Below are 15,812 nucleotides of genomic sequence, written 5' to 3'. Positions count from 1 at the left end.
CGAGTAATTGCAAAGAGCATCCAATATTGGGCCTCAATCTTTATTGATAACACTCCATGAGTGCAACTGGGCAGCTCACTAGCTCAAATTTCTGTCTGCTGTTTCAGCAACAATGGCCCTCAGCTAAGTTGTTGAATGGGAAGGAGAGACAATCAGGAGGAATTGGGACAAAGGGGATGTAACTAAGAGGGAGGGAAGAAAAAAAGAGAGACGAACTGTTGTAATGTGCCTTTAAGGGATAGCAGCTTGCTGTTCACTAGAAAGGAAGTGTGTCATGCAATCCAGTCCAGTTTCACTTTGGCCTGGAGCAGAACACAGACAACACGGCTCCGATGTCTTCAAGCTTCCTATCCATGGGTCTCTGTTCACATGAGCCGAGAGTTAATAAATGAACCCACAATGTGTTTGCACAATACCTTACCAGTGATTGGTGCCTTTTATATCATAAAAGCAGACATGATATAGTAGCAGTGGTTCCTTCTAAACGGCATGATGCTCAGAGTAGCAGCAAGATTAAGTACAGGTACGACATGGTAAACAATCTTAGATCATGCTACATGGCATGAGACAACCCTCAACGTTTTGGTCACACTACAATGGAGTCGAAGTATCAGAGAATGTTGAGAATGCTGCAGAAAAGCTGTTAAGATACAGTGCTCAGATAAAGAGCTGGTAAGCAGATGGATCCCTCATGGTGAGATTGCAGTACATAGACTGTCAGTTAAGTGAGTGGGACAGCACATCGAGAGGACCAGCATATTACAACAGGAGTGACTTTGCAACTAGAAGATGATTGATTGGGAGATTGGGTGGTCATCTATCTGGTAACAGGAAGGAGAGACAGTTGGGACAATTGGTGAGACGGGTTGGGCAGGGTGGGCGGATTGATCACTGGTCAGGGCAGGGAGAGAGAGGCTGAGAGCCAGCAGTTCTGCAAGTTCCTGCTCCACATTCAGGGAAGTGTTTTTTTAAACTTACATTTTTGGTGAGGGCCTGTAGGTTGGATGTAGACACCTATTCTCTTGAATGCAGCTGGCACAGAGCAGGTGTTAAGCATCTATTTGTACATACATAGTGTCTAACAAGCGCACTAAATGCCTATTTTTTGTCTATACAAATCTGGTGGGTGATGCACTTCCTGTTCATAATATTGGAAGCCTAATTGCCTGTTTCATGTATGGAAACCATGTGCAAGCACCATAAATTTTGAGTCGGAAAGCTGCAGCTCTCTTGAATGTATATTTATAATTAACTGTTATATTAATAAATATACAGATATTAATAAATATATATATAACTATTTGTATACAAGTGCATTAATATGGATTTCCAGTGATCTTGCTAAGTAGGATCGTGCACGTTTTGTAAGGACAGAAGTGTTGTACCATGTAAAACATGATCTGTTATTAGTTAATATAATTAGTGTAGTTGTATATCCTTACGCCCACAGCATATAAATTTTAAGTGATCAGAGCCTCAGATCAATTGGTTTAATTTTTCATTGCTGCGAGAACTATGCAAATTGCAAAGTGCTTGTTAAGTTTCAGATATGAGGTCAGAAGGTGACAGCCTTGCTGACACAAATTCCCCAGAGCCTCTTTTGTCTGACTTCTTTAATAAACCACATTAAACAGCCTGGTCAGCTCTGGCAAAACTGAAGCTTGGCCATCGAATTGTGAATCTCTGCTCCGACTCTGTCTTCAGTTTTCTGTCCTTTTTAACTGTCTGACACACACAGCTCCTTGCATGTTTGAGCACTTGACTTCTTAATTTTGTTTTGCATCTACAACAAAGTGTGATGTCAGATTTGCGAAATCTGAAGTAAAATAGACCAAATATGTGCAGCCATTTTTACGAGCTTTTACAATGCATGCCTTGGAGATTCTATACTTGGTGACATTACTTGAATAATGCTTGGGTGCTGAGTTACTTGGGTGAGATTAAAAATGCAAAGAGCCAGAATATATTTACCTCTTCTAACAGTATCGGCATGCCAAGCCGAATACCATTTTCTAATGTACGTAAGAAGGCAGAGTCTGTTAGCTTGATTATCTTCAAGCCATTTTTAGTTTCCATGTTTCTTATCCAACGATTTGCCTGTGTAGACAAGTCATAATTGTGAATGCATTATCAAAGACTTTATATAAAATGTAAACATAAACATTCTTTAAAACAAGGGTTGAGGTTTGCTACTCTTTCACTAGCTCTTTCAATTCCCATTGGGAGTTCAATTTTGAAAGAATAGTGTGTAGAATCAGAGCCCAGCCAGATTGACAGTTTAGAATTACCACCTGGATTTTACTAACATCCATAAGGTTACTATCACAATGTATTTTGCGGCTGATCAATTTTCACTCTCGGCCAGCAGGAAGACACTGTCTGCATCACTGCATTAGTTAATCAGATGCACTTTAATATCTGCCTCAACTTGAGAGCTGAAGAATTGTCAGAAGAGACTATTGGATTGTTTGAAAGAGGAAGAAAAGTACAGCTAGGGCAGGGATATGTTTTGCTTACATGTGGTTCCGTTGTCTATGCAAAAAAAAAAATACGTGTATGTATGTTACATTACAAAAAATAAATAAATAACCTTGTGATTTCCTGTCCAATAGAGTCACATTATTGTCAATCCCCTTTCTTTCAGAGCCAGTATGGTCTGTCCCTGACAGTGGGAAATACATCAAAATTTGGAAATGGTAGTGTATCATGAAAGGAATAGAAATTTGCATAAGGCTAGACAAACAAAATATGAGATAGTCGACATTGTAAGAATCACGAAGAAGAGCTTAATCTAAAGAGGATGTATTATGAGTGTGGATAAATGGAAATGAGAAGTCAATGAGATATTAAAAGCTAGCTCATAGGTACAGAAAGCGATCAAAAATGATGTTACGATCCCTATTGAGGAACCATAAACCAAAATAACCAAATTTACCAAACAACTCCCAAATGAAGAAATTACAACAGGATTATACTTTTTGTAACTTTTACTTAACACAAACCAGAACCAACACAAACTTATCATGAAGTAACTTGCAAATCATACTTCAAATAAAGTTCACTTTAAAGAGTCCTGTATACAACCACAATTTCCAGATTCAAGTAAATTCCCACCTGATATGCAGATATATGCTGCATACTTGAAGACTACAGTGGATGCACCAAGAACAGTAAGCTCAGCCCATGATTTTGGAATGTTAGTGCCTTTCTTCATCAGAGGCTCTCAAAACCAGTGTTCCATTGTGTTCCATTTTGGGCAACCTACCTTGCAAAGGATACACTGGCCTTAGAGAAAGGCTGCAATGCACCGGGCTATAATGAGAGGCTATTGTAGCAAACCTGGGGTTGTATTCCCTGCAGGCGAAGAGGTTAAGGGCTGATCCAATTAAGGTGTTTGTAAAATAATGAGAAGAATAGGCAGGAGAGATAATGGGCAGAATTTTTCGCTCGTCGGGCAGGCGTGCGCCCGATCCGAACGAGCATAAAATGACGCACGATAATGTCAGGCAAGTGTCCCGACGTCATTGCGCGATCGCGTGATATTTTGGTTGGCGGGTGCGCACAGGAGTTGGCAGCAGCCCGCCGACAATTAAGGCCATTAACAATCTAATTGATTCAAATTTTTCACTGCCCGTCCAACCTTATGGTTGTGTTTTTTGCAAAATCTCATCCACGGGTGAGGTGAGGTTTCGATCTGTCATTTAAAAAAATGATTTCATACTCATTTCAAACATGTCCCTGGTCATTTGAAAGAGCCACATGAGAGGACATGTTTTTTAACACGTTAAAATTCTTTATTTTTAATTTTTCATATCTTCAGCTCTGTGCCTCAGGGAGCTTTTCCAGAGCACACCTGCACGCATGCATGAACTTGCGCTATGACCTCCTCCACCCCCACCACCCGCCTAGCCCCGGCACAGGCAGCACTGAGTGCTGAAGCACGCATTTCACGTTGGATGTGCCTTAATTGGCCCGCCAGTGAGAAATCGTGGTCTGGCCTCGATAGTGGGCGGCAGTCAACTTTCTGACCGCTCCCGTCCATCCCCGCCCGATGAGGGCAAAACTCTGCCCAATGGTTTTTGTTCCTGGTAGGGGAATCTTGATCCTGTCTGAACCCTAGTCAATTGTGGGGAAAAATATATGGTGATCCAGTTGCTATGTACTGTAAGAAAACAGAAAATGCTAGAAATACTGAGTCAGAAATACTCAGAATTCTGACAAAACATCATTGACCCAAAAATGCGGGTGGAATCTTGCCAACTAAGTCCCTATTGCAATAGTGGGACTATGATTGGGTAGGAATCTGACACTCAATGTACACACTTTGTTGTTGCTCTTTATCAGGGCAAACCAATTAGCAGCCCGCCTCCAGGCTTCCCAACTAATTAGGGATGACAGGTCCAATATGTCAAAGGAAGGATCTCTAATTAAAGGGACCACAGCATGTTTTTGAAAAGCTCATAGCACATGGAGTTTTGAGGCTGCAGCACCCACAGGAATTGAGAGGAGAACTGGGAAGGCTGTCCCACTACTAGTCTCTCACTCTCACTTAGAAATCCTGCAGTGGGATCTGTGGGAATGCAGTGAGGTAAGCTCTCTTCAACCAAGCAGGTGTGGATGGAAGTGGTCAAGGAAGTCAGCAGCAGGAGTGTGCGTCCTCCCAACTAGAGATCCAAGGCTTCAGGATGGCATGACAGGTGAGTGGCATAACACTTTCGAATGCCAAGCTCCGCACTCTGGGCTGGATTTTATGCTCCCCTGTTGGTGGATTTGAAAGTGGGGCAGCACTTAAAATACAGATGTCTTTCCTGCTGTCTACCTACTCACCCCTGGACTGTCTGAAATTTTACAGGGGTTAGGGGAGGCATTGGGTGGTCTGCCTGCCCTTGGGCCTATTGAGACCCTTAAGTGTCCAATTACTGGCCACTTTAGTGCTTCATCCCAGCCCAGCCAGTACCTACCCTGAGGTGAGGGGGGCCTACACCATGCTGAAAGCCCACAGCTCTATCTGTGCAGGTTGATGTTGGGCAAGTCAGAAGGTGGGGGGTGGATCTCATTTGCAAGCTCCTTGGGCCCATTGAAGGCAACCCCCTTCCAAGGTCATCCCCCCCACCCCACCCCTGCCACCCCCCACCACCCCCCACCCCCCACTTAATCATCTGCCAGCCTCTTGAACCTGGCCCTCAACCTCTCACCGAAGCCCCCAACCTTGGACTCTCCTGGGCTCCTCGGCGTGGTGGCACTGCTTATATTTCCAGCAGTGGCCACAATTCCCAGCAAGCACCACTGGGACTACAAAGCTGCCGGCCATTGTTTGGCCCGCAGCTCTCTCAGGCAGGAATTCCTTCCGAGAAAGGGGACGAGGTATCGCATTAAGGCAATTAACAATGCTCCCAGTGTTAATGGGCTGCAGCCATCGGGATGGTGGGTGGGCTCCCCAACAACCTTTTAGCCGAGGGGAGGGAAGGGATGGCGCAGTGCTGGACCTAATTCTGGGGAATAAAGACGGACAGGTGGCTGAGGTGGTGATGGGGGAGCACTTTAGTGATAGCGACCACAACATGGTACAATTTACGCTTGTTATGGACAAAGAAATAGACAAGTTGCAAAAAAATGTTTTGGATTGGGGGAGAGCAGACTTTAGTAAAATAAGGCAGGATCTGGCCAAGGCAGACTAGGAACAGCTACTTGTGGGAAAATCTACAGAGGAGCAGTGGGGGGCGTTCAAAAAGGAAATGGGGAGGGTACAGGCACAACATGTTCCCTCTAGGGTGAAAGGAAGGAGTAACAAGCCCAGAGAACCATGGATGACCAAAGATATTCAGGATACAATGAGAAGGAAAAGAGAGGCTTTTAGCAGGTACAAGGGAAGCAAATCAGCGGAGATGTTAGTGGAGTACAGAAAGTGCAGGGTGGAGCTTAAGAAAGCAATTAGGAGAGCAAAGAGGGGATATGAGAAAGCTCTGGCTGGTAAAAGTAGGGAAAATCCCAAGATATGTTATAAGTATATCAATGGGAAGAGGATAACCAGGGAAAGAGTAGGGCCCATTAGGGACCAAGGGGGTAATCTATGGGTGGAGCCAGATGAACAGAGTTGAACGAATACTGCACATCTATCTTCATCCAAGAGAATGAGGATGAAGGCATCAAACTCGGGGAGAGAGACTGCGAAGTTCTTGAGCAAATTGATATAGGGAGTGACAAGGTATTGGAGGTGTTGTAGGCTTAAAAGTGGACAAATCTCCAGGTCCCAGACTATTGAGGGAGGCAAGGGAGGAGATCGCAGGTGCTCTGACCCAAATTTTTAATTCCTCTCTGGCCACAGGGGAGGTGCCAGAGGACTGGAGAACAGCTAATGTGGTTCCGCTATTTAAGAAGGATTGTAGAGATAAGCCAGGGAACTACAGGCCAGTGAGTCTCACATCAGTGGTAGGGAAACTATTGGAGAAAATTCTGAAGGAGAGAATCTATCTCCACTTGGAGAGGCAAGGTTTGATCAGGGATAGTCAGCATGGCTTTGTCAGAGGGAGGTCATGCCTAACAAATTTGATTGAATTTTTTGAGGAGGTGACCAAGTGTGTAGATGAGGGTAGTGTAGTTGATGTAGTTTATATGGATTTCAGCAAAGCCTTTGACAAGGGCCCACATGGGAGACTTATAAAGAAGGCAAAGGCACATGGGTTACAAGGTAATTTGATAAGGTGGATTCAAAATTGGCTGAGTTGTAGGAGACAGAGGGTGATGACAAAAGGATACTTTAGTGACTGGAAGCCAGTGTCCAGTGGCGTACCACAAAGATCTATGCTGGGTCCCCTATTATTCATCATTTATATAAATGACATAGATGCCTATGTGGGGGGTAGGATTAGTAAGTTTGTAGATGACACAAAGATTGGCCGGGTGGTTAACAGTGAGGTTGCGTGTCTTGGGCTACAGGAAGATATAGACGGGATGGTCAAATGGGCAAATAAGTGGCAGATGGAATTTAACCCTGAAAAGTGTGAGGTGATACACTTTGGAAGGAGTAATTTGATAAGGAAGTATTTAATGAACAACATGACACTAAGAAGTTCTGAGGAACAAAGGGACCTTGGCATGTGTGTCCATGGATCTCTGAAGGCAGAGGGGCATGTTCGTGGGGTGGTGAAAAACGCATATGGGACACTTGCCTTTATCAATCAAGGCATAGATTACAAAAGTAAGCAGATCATGTTGGAGTTATATAGAACTTTGGTGAGGCCACAGCTGGAGTACTGTGTGCAGTTCTGGTCGCCACATTATAGGAAGGATGTGATTGCACTGGAGGGGGTGCAGAGGAGATTCACCAGGATGTTGCCTGGGATGAAACATTAAAGTTATGAAGAGAGGTTGGATAGACTTGGGTTGTTTTCGTTGGAGCAGAGAAGACTGAGGGGCGACCTGTTAGAGGTGTACAAGATTATGAGGGGCATGGACAGGGTGGATAGAGAGCAGCTGTTCCCCTTAGTTGAAGGGTCAGTCGCGAGGGGACATAAGTCAAGGCAGGAGGTTTAGGGGGGATGTGAGGAAAAACTTTTTCACCCAGAGGGTGGTGACGGTCTAGAATGCACTGCCTGGGAGGGTGGTAGAGGCGGGTTGCCTCACATCCTTTAAAAAGTACCTGGATGAGCACTTGGCACGTCATAACATTCAAGGCTATGGGCCAAATGCTGGTAAATGGGATTAAGTAGGTAGGTCAGGTGTTTCTCATGTTTCGGTGCAGACTGAGGGACTCTGTGATTCTGAGATGTGGCAGGGGACTGCAGTGGCCTGCAAAATCCAGCCCTCCAACTTTTCCAGCAAGGTCTTCTGCACGTTACACCTCAGGTCAACACACCTTGCAGCTAGTCATTCCTCGCCCTGCAGGCACTTCACAAATCCATCTGAGCATACAACAATCACACCCATCCTCATCTATTGCCCTCTCGTACCCATGCCTCATGGTCATGCTCCACAAATGGTTTCCTTTCCTTCTCTCCATACAAGCCATTATGAACACTTTCTCTGCTTTCTCTCCTCACAGAAGAGAGCACACAGCTTGATGAAAGGCCTGCTACGGAAAGTCAGGATGGAGGAGGGATGGTTGAATGGGGTGGGGTGGTTTTCCAGTTACAGACACCTTGACAACAACTGACAATGTGTGCCCACTTGGTCCGCTGGAAAACAGGTCTTCTTCCAGGAGGTTGCAGATGTCAGCAACAACCTACAATGAGAGCTTGACCCTCCAGAGGTACTGGTACTTGGACATGTCTAGAGAGTTGATCCCCCGCATGCGTTGAGGGTCTCACTTTTTTCCAACTGGATCTTGGTGTCTATCTCTGTTCTGTGTAGAAGCATGCAGCTGAGGAGAAAGCAGCTAGTGCTGCTGGTGTTGCTCCTGCTGCTGGTGGAGCAGTGTGGTTACTGCCCCTGAACATCAGTACAAGTGGAAAGTTGTGTTGTCTAAGCTGCTCCCATGGCCTGGTGAAGGCTGGGAGCAAGGAAGTGGAGCTGAAGATGAATGAAGCTAGACAGGTAAAGTGCCTTCCAAGAAGTAGACAATCACTTGGCAAACAGAGAAAGCACTCTCTGGGAGAAGAGGTGCTTTGAACTGCAGTCTCATAGAAACATAGAAACTAGGAGGAGGAGTAGGCCATTTGGCCCTTGGAGCCTATTCCACCATTCATTATGATCATGGCTGATCATCCAACACAATAGCCTGCTCCCACGTTCTCCCCATACCTTTTGATCCCTTTTGCCACAAGAGCTATATCTAACTCTTTCTTGAAAACATTCAATGTTTTGGTCTCAACTACTTTCTGTGGTAATGAATTCCACAGGCTCACCACTCTCTGGGTGAAGAAATTTCTCCTCATCTCAGTCCTAAATGGTCTACCCCATATCCTCAGACTGTGACCCCTGGTTCAGGACTCCCCCACCATCGGGAACATCCTTCCTGCATCTACCCTGTCTCACAGTGGCCATGGCTAAAGCTATTCAGTGTAATTGATTAAAGCCTTCCCTGCCTGTCAGTTTCACTGAAGAAGCTCTCACCACTGGGCACTCACCTCTGACCCTAGAGATTTGCTGACAGGTCGGAAAACAAGTTCCATAGCTGTGAAATTCAGGACTCATTCTTAAAGGAGCTCAAAATTTGCTTCTTAACAACCTCAACCACTTCTTAATTACTTACTTGACAGATGCAAAGGGATTCCCTATTCTTCTTCAATCTAACCAAAGAAAGTCGGCAGAGGGAGGGATCATGCTGGGATCCCAACCCAATGTCAATTCCTGGGACCTCCCTGCGCCACTTGCCTGCAAACCCACCTCCAATGGCCTGGGAGAACTCATTAATTTTGTTTCTCTTTCCACAGATGCTACCTGACTTGCTGAGTGTTTCCACCATCTTCCTGGACACTGTGTACATTCTTAACTTCTTTGAATATCTATCTATCTATATAAAAATATATATATGAAAATGTGATTATTCACACTATTATTATCCATCTTCTTGATGATGGTCAAAACCTCCTTAGATATAGAGCTGAGTTCTAAGTGCAGCATCTCCCAGGCTTCCCCCATTACATTAATCTCAGTCGGCTAGCATTTTTAAATGACAGCCATGGCTCAGAAGTAGCTCTCTCAGCTTTTGAGTTAGAAGGTCATAGGTTGACGTCCCATGCCAGGGACTTAAGGACATAACTTAACCTGACCGCTCCAATCTTTTAGAGCTTGGATTAAGAAAATGTTTGGTACAACGAAGCTAGTTTTGAAATGTTAGGCTGTGTTATTTCACAGATATCAAGTGAACATATAGATCAATTATGATCAGGCTTACTTAATCAGCATAAGTTTGCAAAACAATATAAAATAATGAACAGGCTGTGCTTCTTTTGATCAGTTAGCCACTTTGCTTTACTTAAATAAAATTCTAACTACCTTGCTGCATCCTAAACATCTGACTCTATCAAAAGTTTCTGTTAGCAGCTTCCTATTTAAAGATCAGACTGTCAATACCCCTATTTTTATCTCTCTGTGTTCACAGAAGAGGGGAGGGGCTAACCCTGTTCAGCACTCAGGACCAGAGACTTGCCAACAAAACTGGCGCTAGGTGATTATTAATTACCTAAATAGACTAACAAATTCCTATTGGTGTTTCTGTCCTTGGGAAAATAACTGCAGTGCCTACATTGTTAATATTGTAACCATCTTTTATCTCAGTGTCTTCTTCAGAAACTTGTGTGAATACTCTTTGCTCAAAAAACAAGCACTTAGACAGAGCTCTTTTTTCCAATCTTACCAGCGGAAAAATGTTCAAAATGTTCCAATACTGTTAAAAAATATGTATCTATTATTATGATAATTAGGACGGAGTCTAAACTGACCTGACAATTAGTCTGTCCTTCACTTGCTGATTCTAACAGTGTATTTCTAGCACTCACATTTATTTTATTTTTCTATCAAATGAATGTATTCATAGAGGTTTATTTGAAAGTTAAATACATTACAGATTCCCTGCCTGCACTTAATTGTTAACACAATCACATCATGATAGCAGCTGAAAAGAGCAGCTAGACAATTTATACAATTGACACTGTGCTACAAAAGAAGTGCTCCTCAATTCTTAGAGCATATGGATTGAGAAAATGTTATTAAATTTTTTCTAGAATCCATGTAAATTGCCTGTACAATTTGATTGAAAACAATACTGAAAATATAAGAACTAACTAAATTTAGAACAAACAGCCATCAGTATTGCCAAAAGCCAGCAATTCGTATCTGCAATGCATTTTTAATTGCAATCAACATGTCTTTTAAATAAACCATTATTCAATGCAATTAAGTTAAGCTTTTAGCTACAGTATTAACTATCAATGACTATAAAAAGGGATTTTTTCAAAATTGTTTTTGAAAAGTAATATCATAGCATTGAATGTTCCAGACCCCTGAAAGGCATGTCATCTGTTACCACAAATCATTCAGCCGTATACTTACCTGATCCTGTGGATCAATCATCAAGGGCCACCGATGACCTCGCTTCACAAGAATGCCATTCTCAGTGGAAACATTATCACGGGGCAGACCATCAGTATTCCACTGACGAATCTCAAATGCATCACCTAAGATGTTGATAAGGCTGAAGTCTGCGCTGATGGGAATTCCCAGTTCTGTGCAACCTTTAATCCATGTATCTATTAACTGTCAGTTTAAAAAAAATCAACAGCTGTAATTGATAAATTGTAAAACACAGTTGCTACACATAGACTTTGTTTTTTTTTACAGTGAAGACGGATCAATTTGAACTATTCAACAATAAAAGTGAAAAATAAAATGTACCTTAATTAAATATATAAAGTGCTTCACAAACCTCTTTATTATAATAAAAGTCAGACTAGAATATTGAGTCTGTCTGAATTCTGCAGTGAGCAAACAGTAAAAGCTTCATAAGGGTAGGAAACATGTAAGACATCCACTACATATCTACATGTTATATAGAAATACACAGAAACAGGTGTGTTTGTAGCATAAATGCTGGTAGTCCATGCCTACATTCATGCTGCACTTGGGCTTTCTCCTAACTTTCCTAACTGGGAGAGAGATGTAGACTGAAACCCCCTAATTATTCTACCTTTCCATCCATAATCAGTGTGGTTTAATTTAGATAAGACTGAGGTGTGTTCCCAAACTCCATATGTGTATGGTCAGTTTTTACAAAGTTACTAGCAGCAGACTTTCATGGATTTTTAAACCAGGAGCATTAGTTATTCACACACACTTTTCCGGAAAAGGTTTATTGCTACTTCACACACGCCACATACACACAAGGAAGATACAGCAAAAGAAAGGAGTTTCACTTCTACAAATATTATAACCAAACAGAATAGTTAACAGTTTGTGTTTCTAAGATTCCAGTCCGAGGAGCTTTTAAACTCAGGAGCTGAAGTTTGGACGATTCCGGATAACTGAAAACAGGACTTTGTGGAATTTCTTCAGCATAAAAGATTAAGCAGTGTAGACAGCCCTGATAATACTTGCAGCCAGAGTACCAGTTTCCCTTTTCCAGGTAAACTCAGGATCTCTTGGAAATAGCTTTCAAGGAGGCTTTAAAGCTTCAAGCTTTGTGGCTTGGTAGAAGACTAGATGTTATAGCCTGATTTTAGCAATGATGTTCCTTCTAATATTACTCTTGCATTCTACAGTCTGCTGCAAAAAAGCAAGCAGGGCTTATAATAAAAGACTTTCAAAAATCAAAGAGTTTCAGTCATATGACGATTGGCCATTTATACATCATGAAAACAATCAATAGCCTATTCATGTTTAGGAGTTTCCATCTCCCATGCTCAAAGCCTATGACATACAATAGAAGCAGTTAGGGGTCCTTAGAACTTTCTTTGTGTGCAGTTTCATTAGTTCTCCTTTGTTACCTGGTAGTCCTGGAGGCAAAAGGTCTGAGGCCTTTTTGTCCTTGCTGTTTAGTGGTAAGACAAATTTAGGTCCAACATTCCACCAGGATGTTGCCAAGGCATGTTCATAATAGTCAACTTTTAGAAGCTTCCATAAACTTGGCCAACTTGCAATCCCAAACATCGGGTGACCTGTGACAGTCATCTTAAAGATCACCAGAGTCCTTTTTAAAAAGGGCGTACAGGTTTTTTAAAAATTATGTTCTCGTGTTTGCTCAACATGACAATAACTTTGGGTGGGATTTTCCGTCCACACCCACCCCCAAGATCATCCAATCCCGTTGAAAGTCAATGGACTTTTGGCTGGGCCACTGAATTTCCCACAATGGGTCCCGCCGTGACAGGGCCAGAAAATACCAGTCCTTGTATTACCTTCTTTCTCATATTCTATTCTAGCTTTCCTTAAAATTCATTAATACTTTTTGCCTCAATTGCTCCCTGTGGTATAGAGTTGCACAATCTCACCATTCTTTGATTTCTATTTGATTTATTGATGACTATCTTGAATTGAAGCCCTCTAATTTTGCTCTTCCCGACCAGTGAAACTCTCTCTGAACATACTCTATTATAAACTTTCATAATTTTAAAAATCTCCACCAGGTCACTCCTCAGTTTTTGTTTGTCAAGAGGACAGAGACTATTCTTGATAGGTATAACCTCACAGACCTGGTATCATCATTGTAAATCATTTTTCACCCACTCCAACATATCTCTACGTCCTTTTTATAATAGGGTGACCATAACTACGCACAATACTCCAAGTGTGGTCTAACCAGATGCCATTACAACTTTAGCATAACTTCTCTACTTTTCAATTCTGTTCCTCTAGAAATAAAACCTAGGGAAACATATTCCCCCTATCGGGGGGTGGGGGGGGGAGAGGGGGGGGAATGTGGGAGTGGGCGGGCTTCCGATTCGCACCCCAGGTCAGGGGCGCACTGCTATTTTACATGGGCAGGCCAATTAAGGCCCGCCCAGTGTGACGTGCGCCAGGAAGCGCTATGCGCTCCCTGTGCGGGCAGGGGGGCAGGGGGATTACCTCAGCCGGGAACGTGCTCTTTCGTGTTTGCGTGCGAAAGAGTGCACAGATCTCCCTGAGGCACAGTGCAGCCTCAGGGAGATCGGCCCCAATTTAAAACTTTGAATAAAGATTAGAAAAAAAATTCCCTGCCACGTCCACTCATGTGACACTGTCACATGAGTTGGGACATGTCCATAACTTCTTTTGTAAAATATTCTGCATTTTTTAAACCACTCCTGAAATCTCATCCCGCCCGTCGATAAGGTTTCATGTTTTTTCACAAGCCTGCCTGGTCTCCCGGCCTGCCCACTAACCTTAAAGTTGGACGGGCAAGTCCATCAATGAGTTCAATTGATTTTTTAATGGCCTCAGTAGGCCGTTGACAGGTAGGCGGGCACACACCTGACTCGGATGCGCACCCACCAAACTGACAATCTAAATGACGCAGGGTGACGTCGGGACACACGCCTAACGTCACCCCGTGTCATTTTACGCGTCGGCGAGTGGGCCCCGCGCCCGCTCACTGACCGGAAGATGCTGACCCTAGTGTTTGGTTTGCTTTCGTTATGGCGTTATTGGTGGTGTCACAACTTTTAGTGATTTGTGTACTGGTATTCCCAGATTTTTGTCCCTCTACCCCATTTAGATTCTTATTTTTCAAGCAATATGTGATTTTATTATTTTTCATACCAAAATGTAGTAACTTATGCTTCTCTATGCTGAAATTCATTTGCCAACTATATGCCCATTCTGAAAATTTAATAATATCTTCTTGTAACTTGAAGACCATCTCAGTGTTGACTACCCCTCCCAATTTGTTGTCATCTGCAAATTTACATGTTTGTTTTTTGATTCCAAAGTCTGAATCATTAATATAAATTGTGAACAGTAGTCCCTGATCTTTGTGGGACTCACTTCTCACATTCTGCAACTCTTAAATAATTACCGTTTACCCCACTCTCTCCCTTCTGTCTTTCAGCTAGTCAGTTATCCATTCTATTGTTTGTCTCTTGACTCAACATGCTCTGACCTTATTCATTAGTCTATTGTTATGGATAGGAGGGGGCTTTAATTTAAAAGGCACTAATTTCTCCTCTCACCACCCATCTGTAAACAGAAAAGTGTTTTGATTTCTTTCCCTCTTTATAAGTGGTGGCGTATTTCCCCACCCTCTCAGTTATTGTGCAATCCAAGTTTCTATTAATAACCCCACAATAAACTCGAGATAGGATGAATCAAAGGGTTAGTTTATTTGCACGCACTCAAAATGAAGAAGAAGGGTTTGTAATGTCATTTCCACACTTAGGCAGTAAAGAGAGGGATAGAGAAAATAAGGTTATACAGTACGGAGACCACAGAGAAAATAAATATTGGGTCATGTGAATTCCAGAGTTCAAATTCCAATGAGCTATTCCTTCATGGAGGTCAGCGGGCTGAAAACTGATGTTGTAGAATTCACTTTTCTGGTCACAAAATGAGATAGGCATGCAGAGATGAATCAGTCTTGTAGGCAATGGCACAGAACTTCCAACAGAAGCAGTGGAGATGTAGTCAGGTGTTCAACCTGAGCAGAGCTCCTTTCTGTGTAGTTGATAGTTAAATTTTAAACAACAGACTGAGCTAGACATTTCAGCAAGGCAATATTACTTATTCTGCAAGCTGGAAGCCTAGGTCACATGACCCCCACCTCTCCACCAGGTCTTTGTGCATCCATCATCTGGAAGTCAGTTGGATCTCAAAACCTGTTAAGCATTCCAGCCATTATGAGTTGAAAGGGTTGTTTGAGGGGCCTTGTGTCTTAGCAGACCCTCTGTCTCCTGCTGACAAGCCTGGGTTATCAAATGCAAATGGACTTTGAATAGATATCTTTGAAGTAGGACTCTGCAGTCCGCAGGCAACTGTTAGCGGCTTCTCAGAGATAACAAGGTGTGAGTTTTCCTGAAACTGCAAAGTGGCTTCTCTTGATCCAGGGTCACAGGCAGATATAGGTTCAGCCATTTTAAGGATCTTGTTCAAAGGCCCAGTTTTATAAGTTAGAAACAACAATGAGTATAGATATATATATATATATTAGAAGTACAGCGTGAGGTCGTAGTCCATTACACTATGTGGCATTATATCGAAGGTATTTTGGAAATTTAGATATATAATTTCTGCTATTTTACCCTATCTACTCTCGTTGTTAACTCTTCAAAGAATCCAATGAGTTTGATCAAGTGTGTCTTTTGCTCTTGAAATCCATGCTGACTATTCATTACTATATTTTCAGTTGCTAGATGTTTTTCTATTTTCTTCAGACCGGGGTAGGATAGCAGATTTCCTCCTCTAAA

General features: G+C 42.7%; 1 protein-coding gene across 1 annotated transcript in view; it reads right to left on the bottom strand.

Annotated features, from left to right (window-relative positions):
- The window catches only part of dnah6 (dynein, axonemal, heavy chain 6), a 424,069-nt gene that overhangs the window by 123,900 nt on the left and 284,357 nt on the right, over nt 1–15,812 (bottom strand). The window contains exons 52-53 of the mRNA XM_078570618.1: nt 10,993–11,196; nt 1,972–2,097 (exon numbers count right to left, since the gene is read on the bottom strand). Of these exons, the coding sequence (XP_078426744.1) occupies nt 1,972–2,097; nt 10,993–11,196 (330 nt within the window). The remainder of the gene's footprint in view (nt 1–1,971; nt 2,098–10,992; nt 11,197–15,812) is intronic.

This window comes from Cetorhinus maximus, chromosome 2 (assembly GCF_964194155.1).
Source record: "Cetorhinus maximus chromosome 2, sCetMax3.hap1.1, whole genome shotgun sequence".
Classification (NCBI taxonomy): domain Eukaryota; kingdom Metazoa; phylum Chordata; class Chondrichthyes; order Lamniformes; family Cetorhinidae; genus Cetorhinus; species Cetorhinus maximus.
This window is presented reverse-complemented; position numbering and strand designations above follow the sequence as displayed.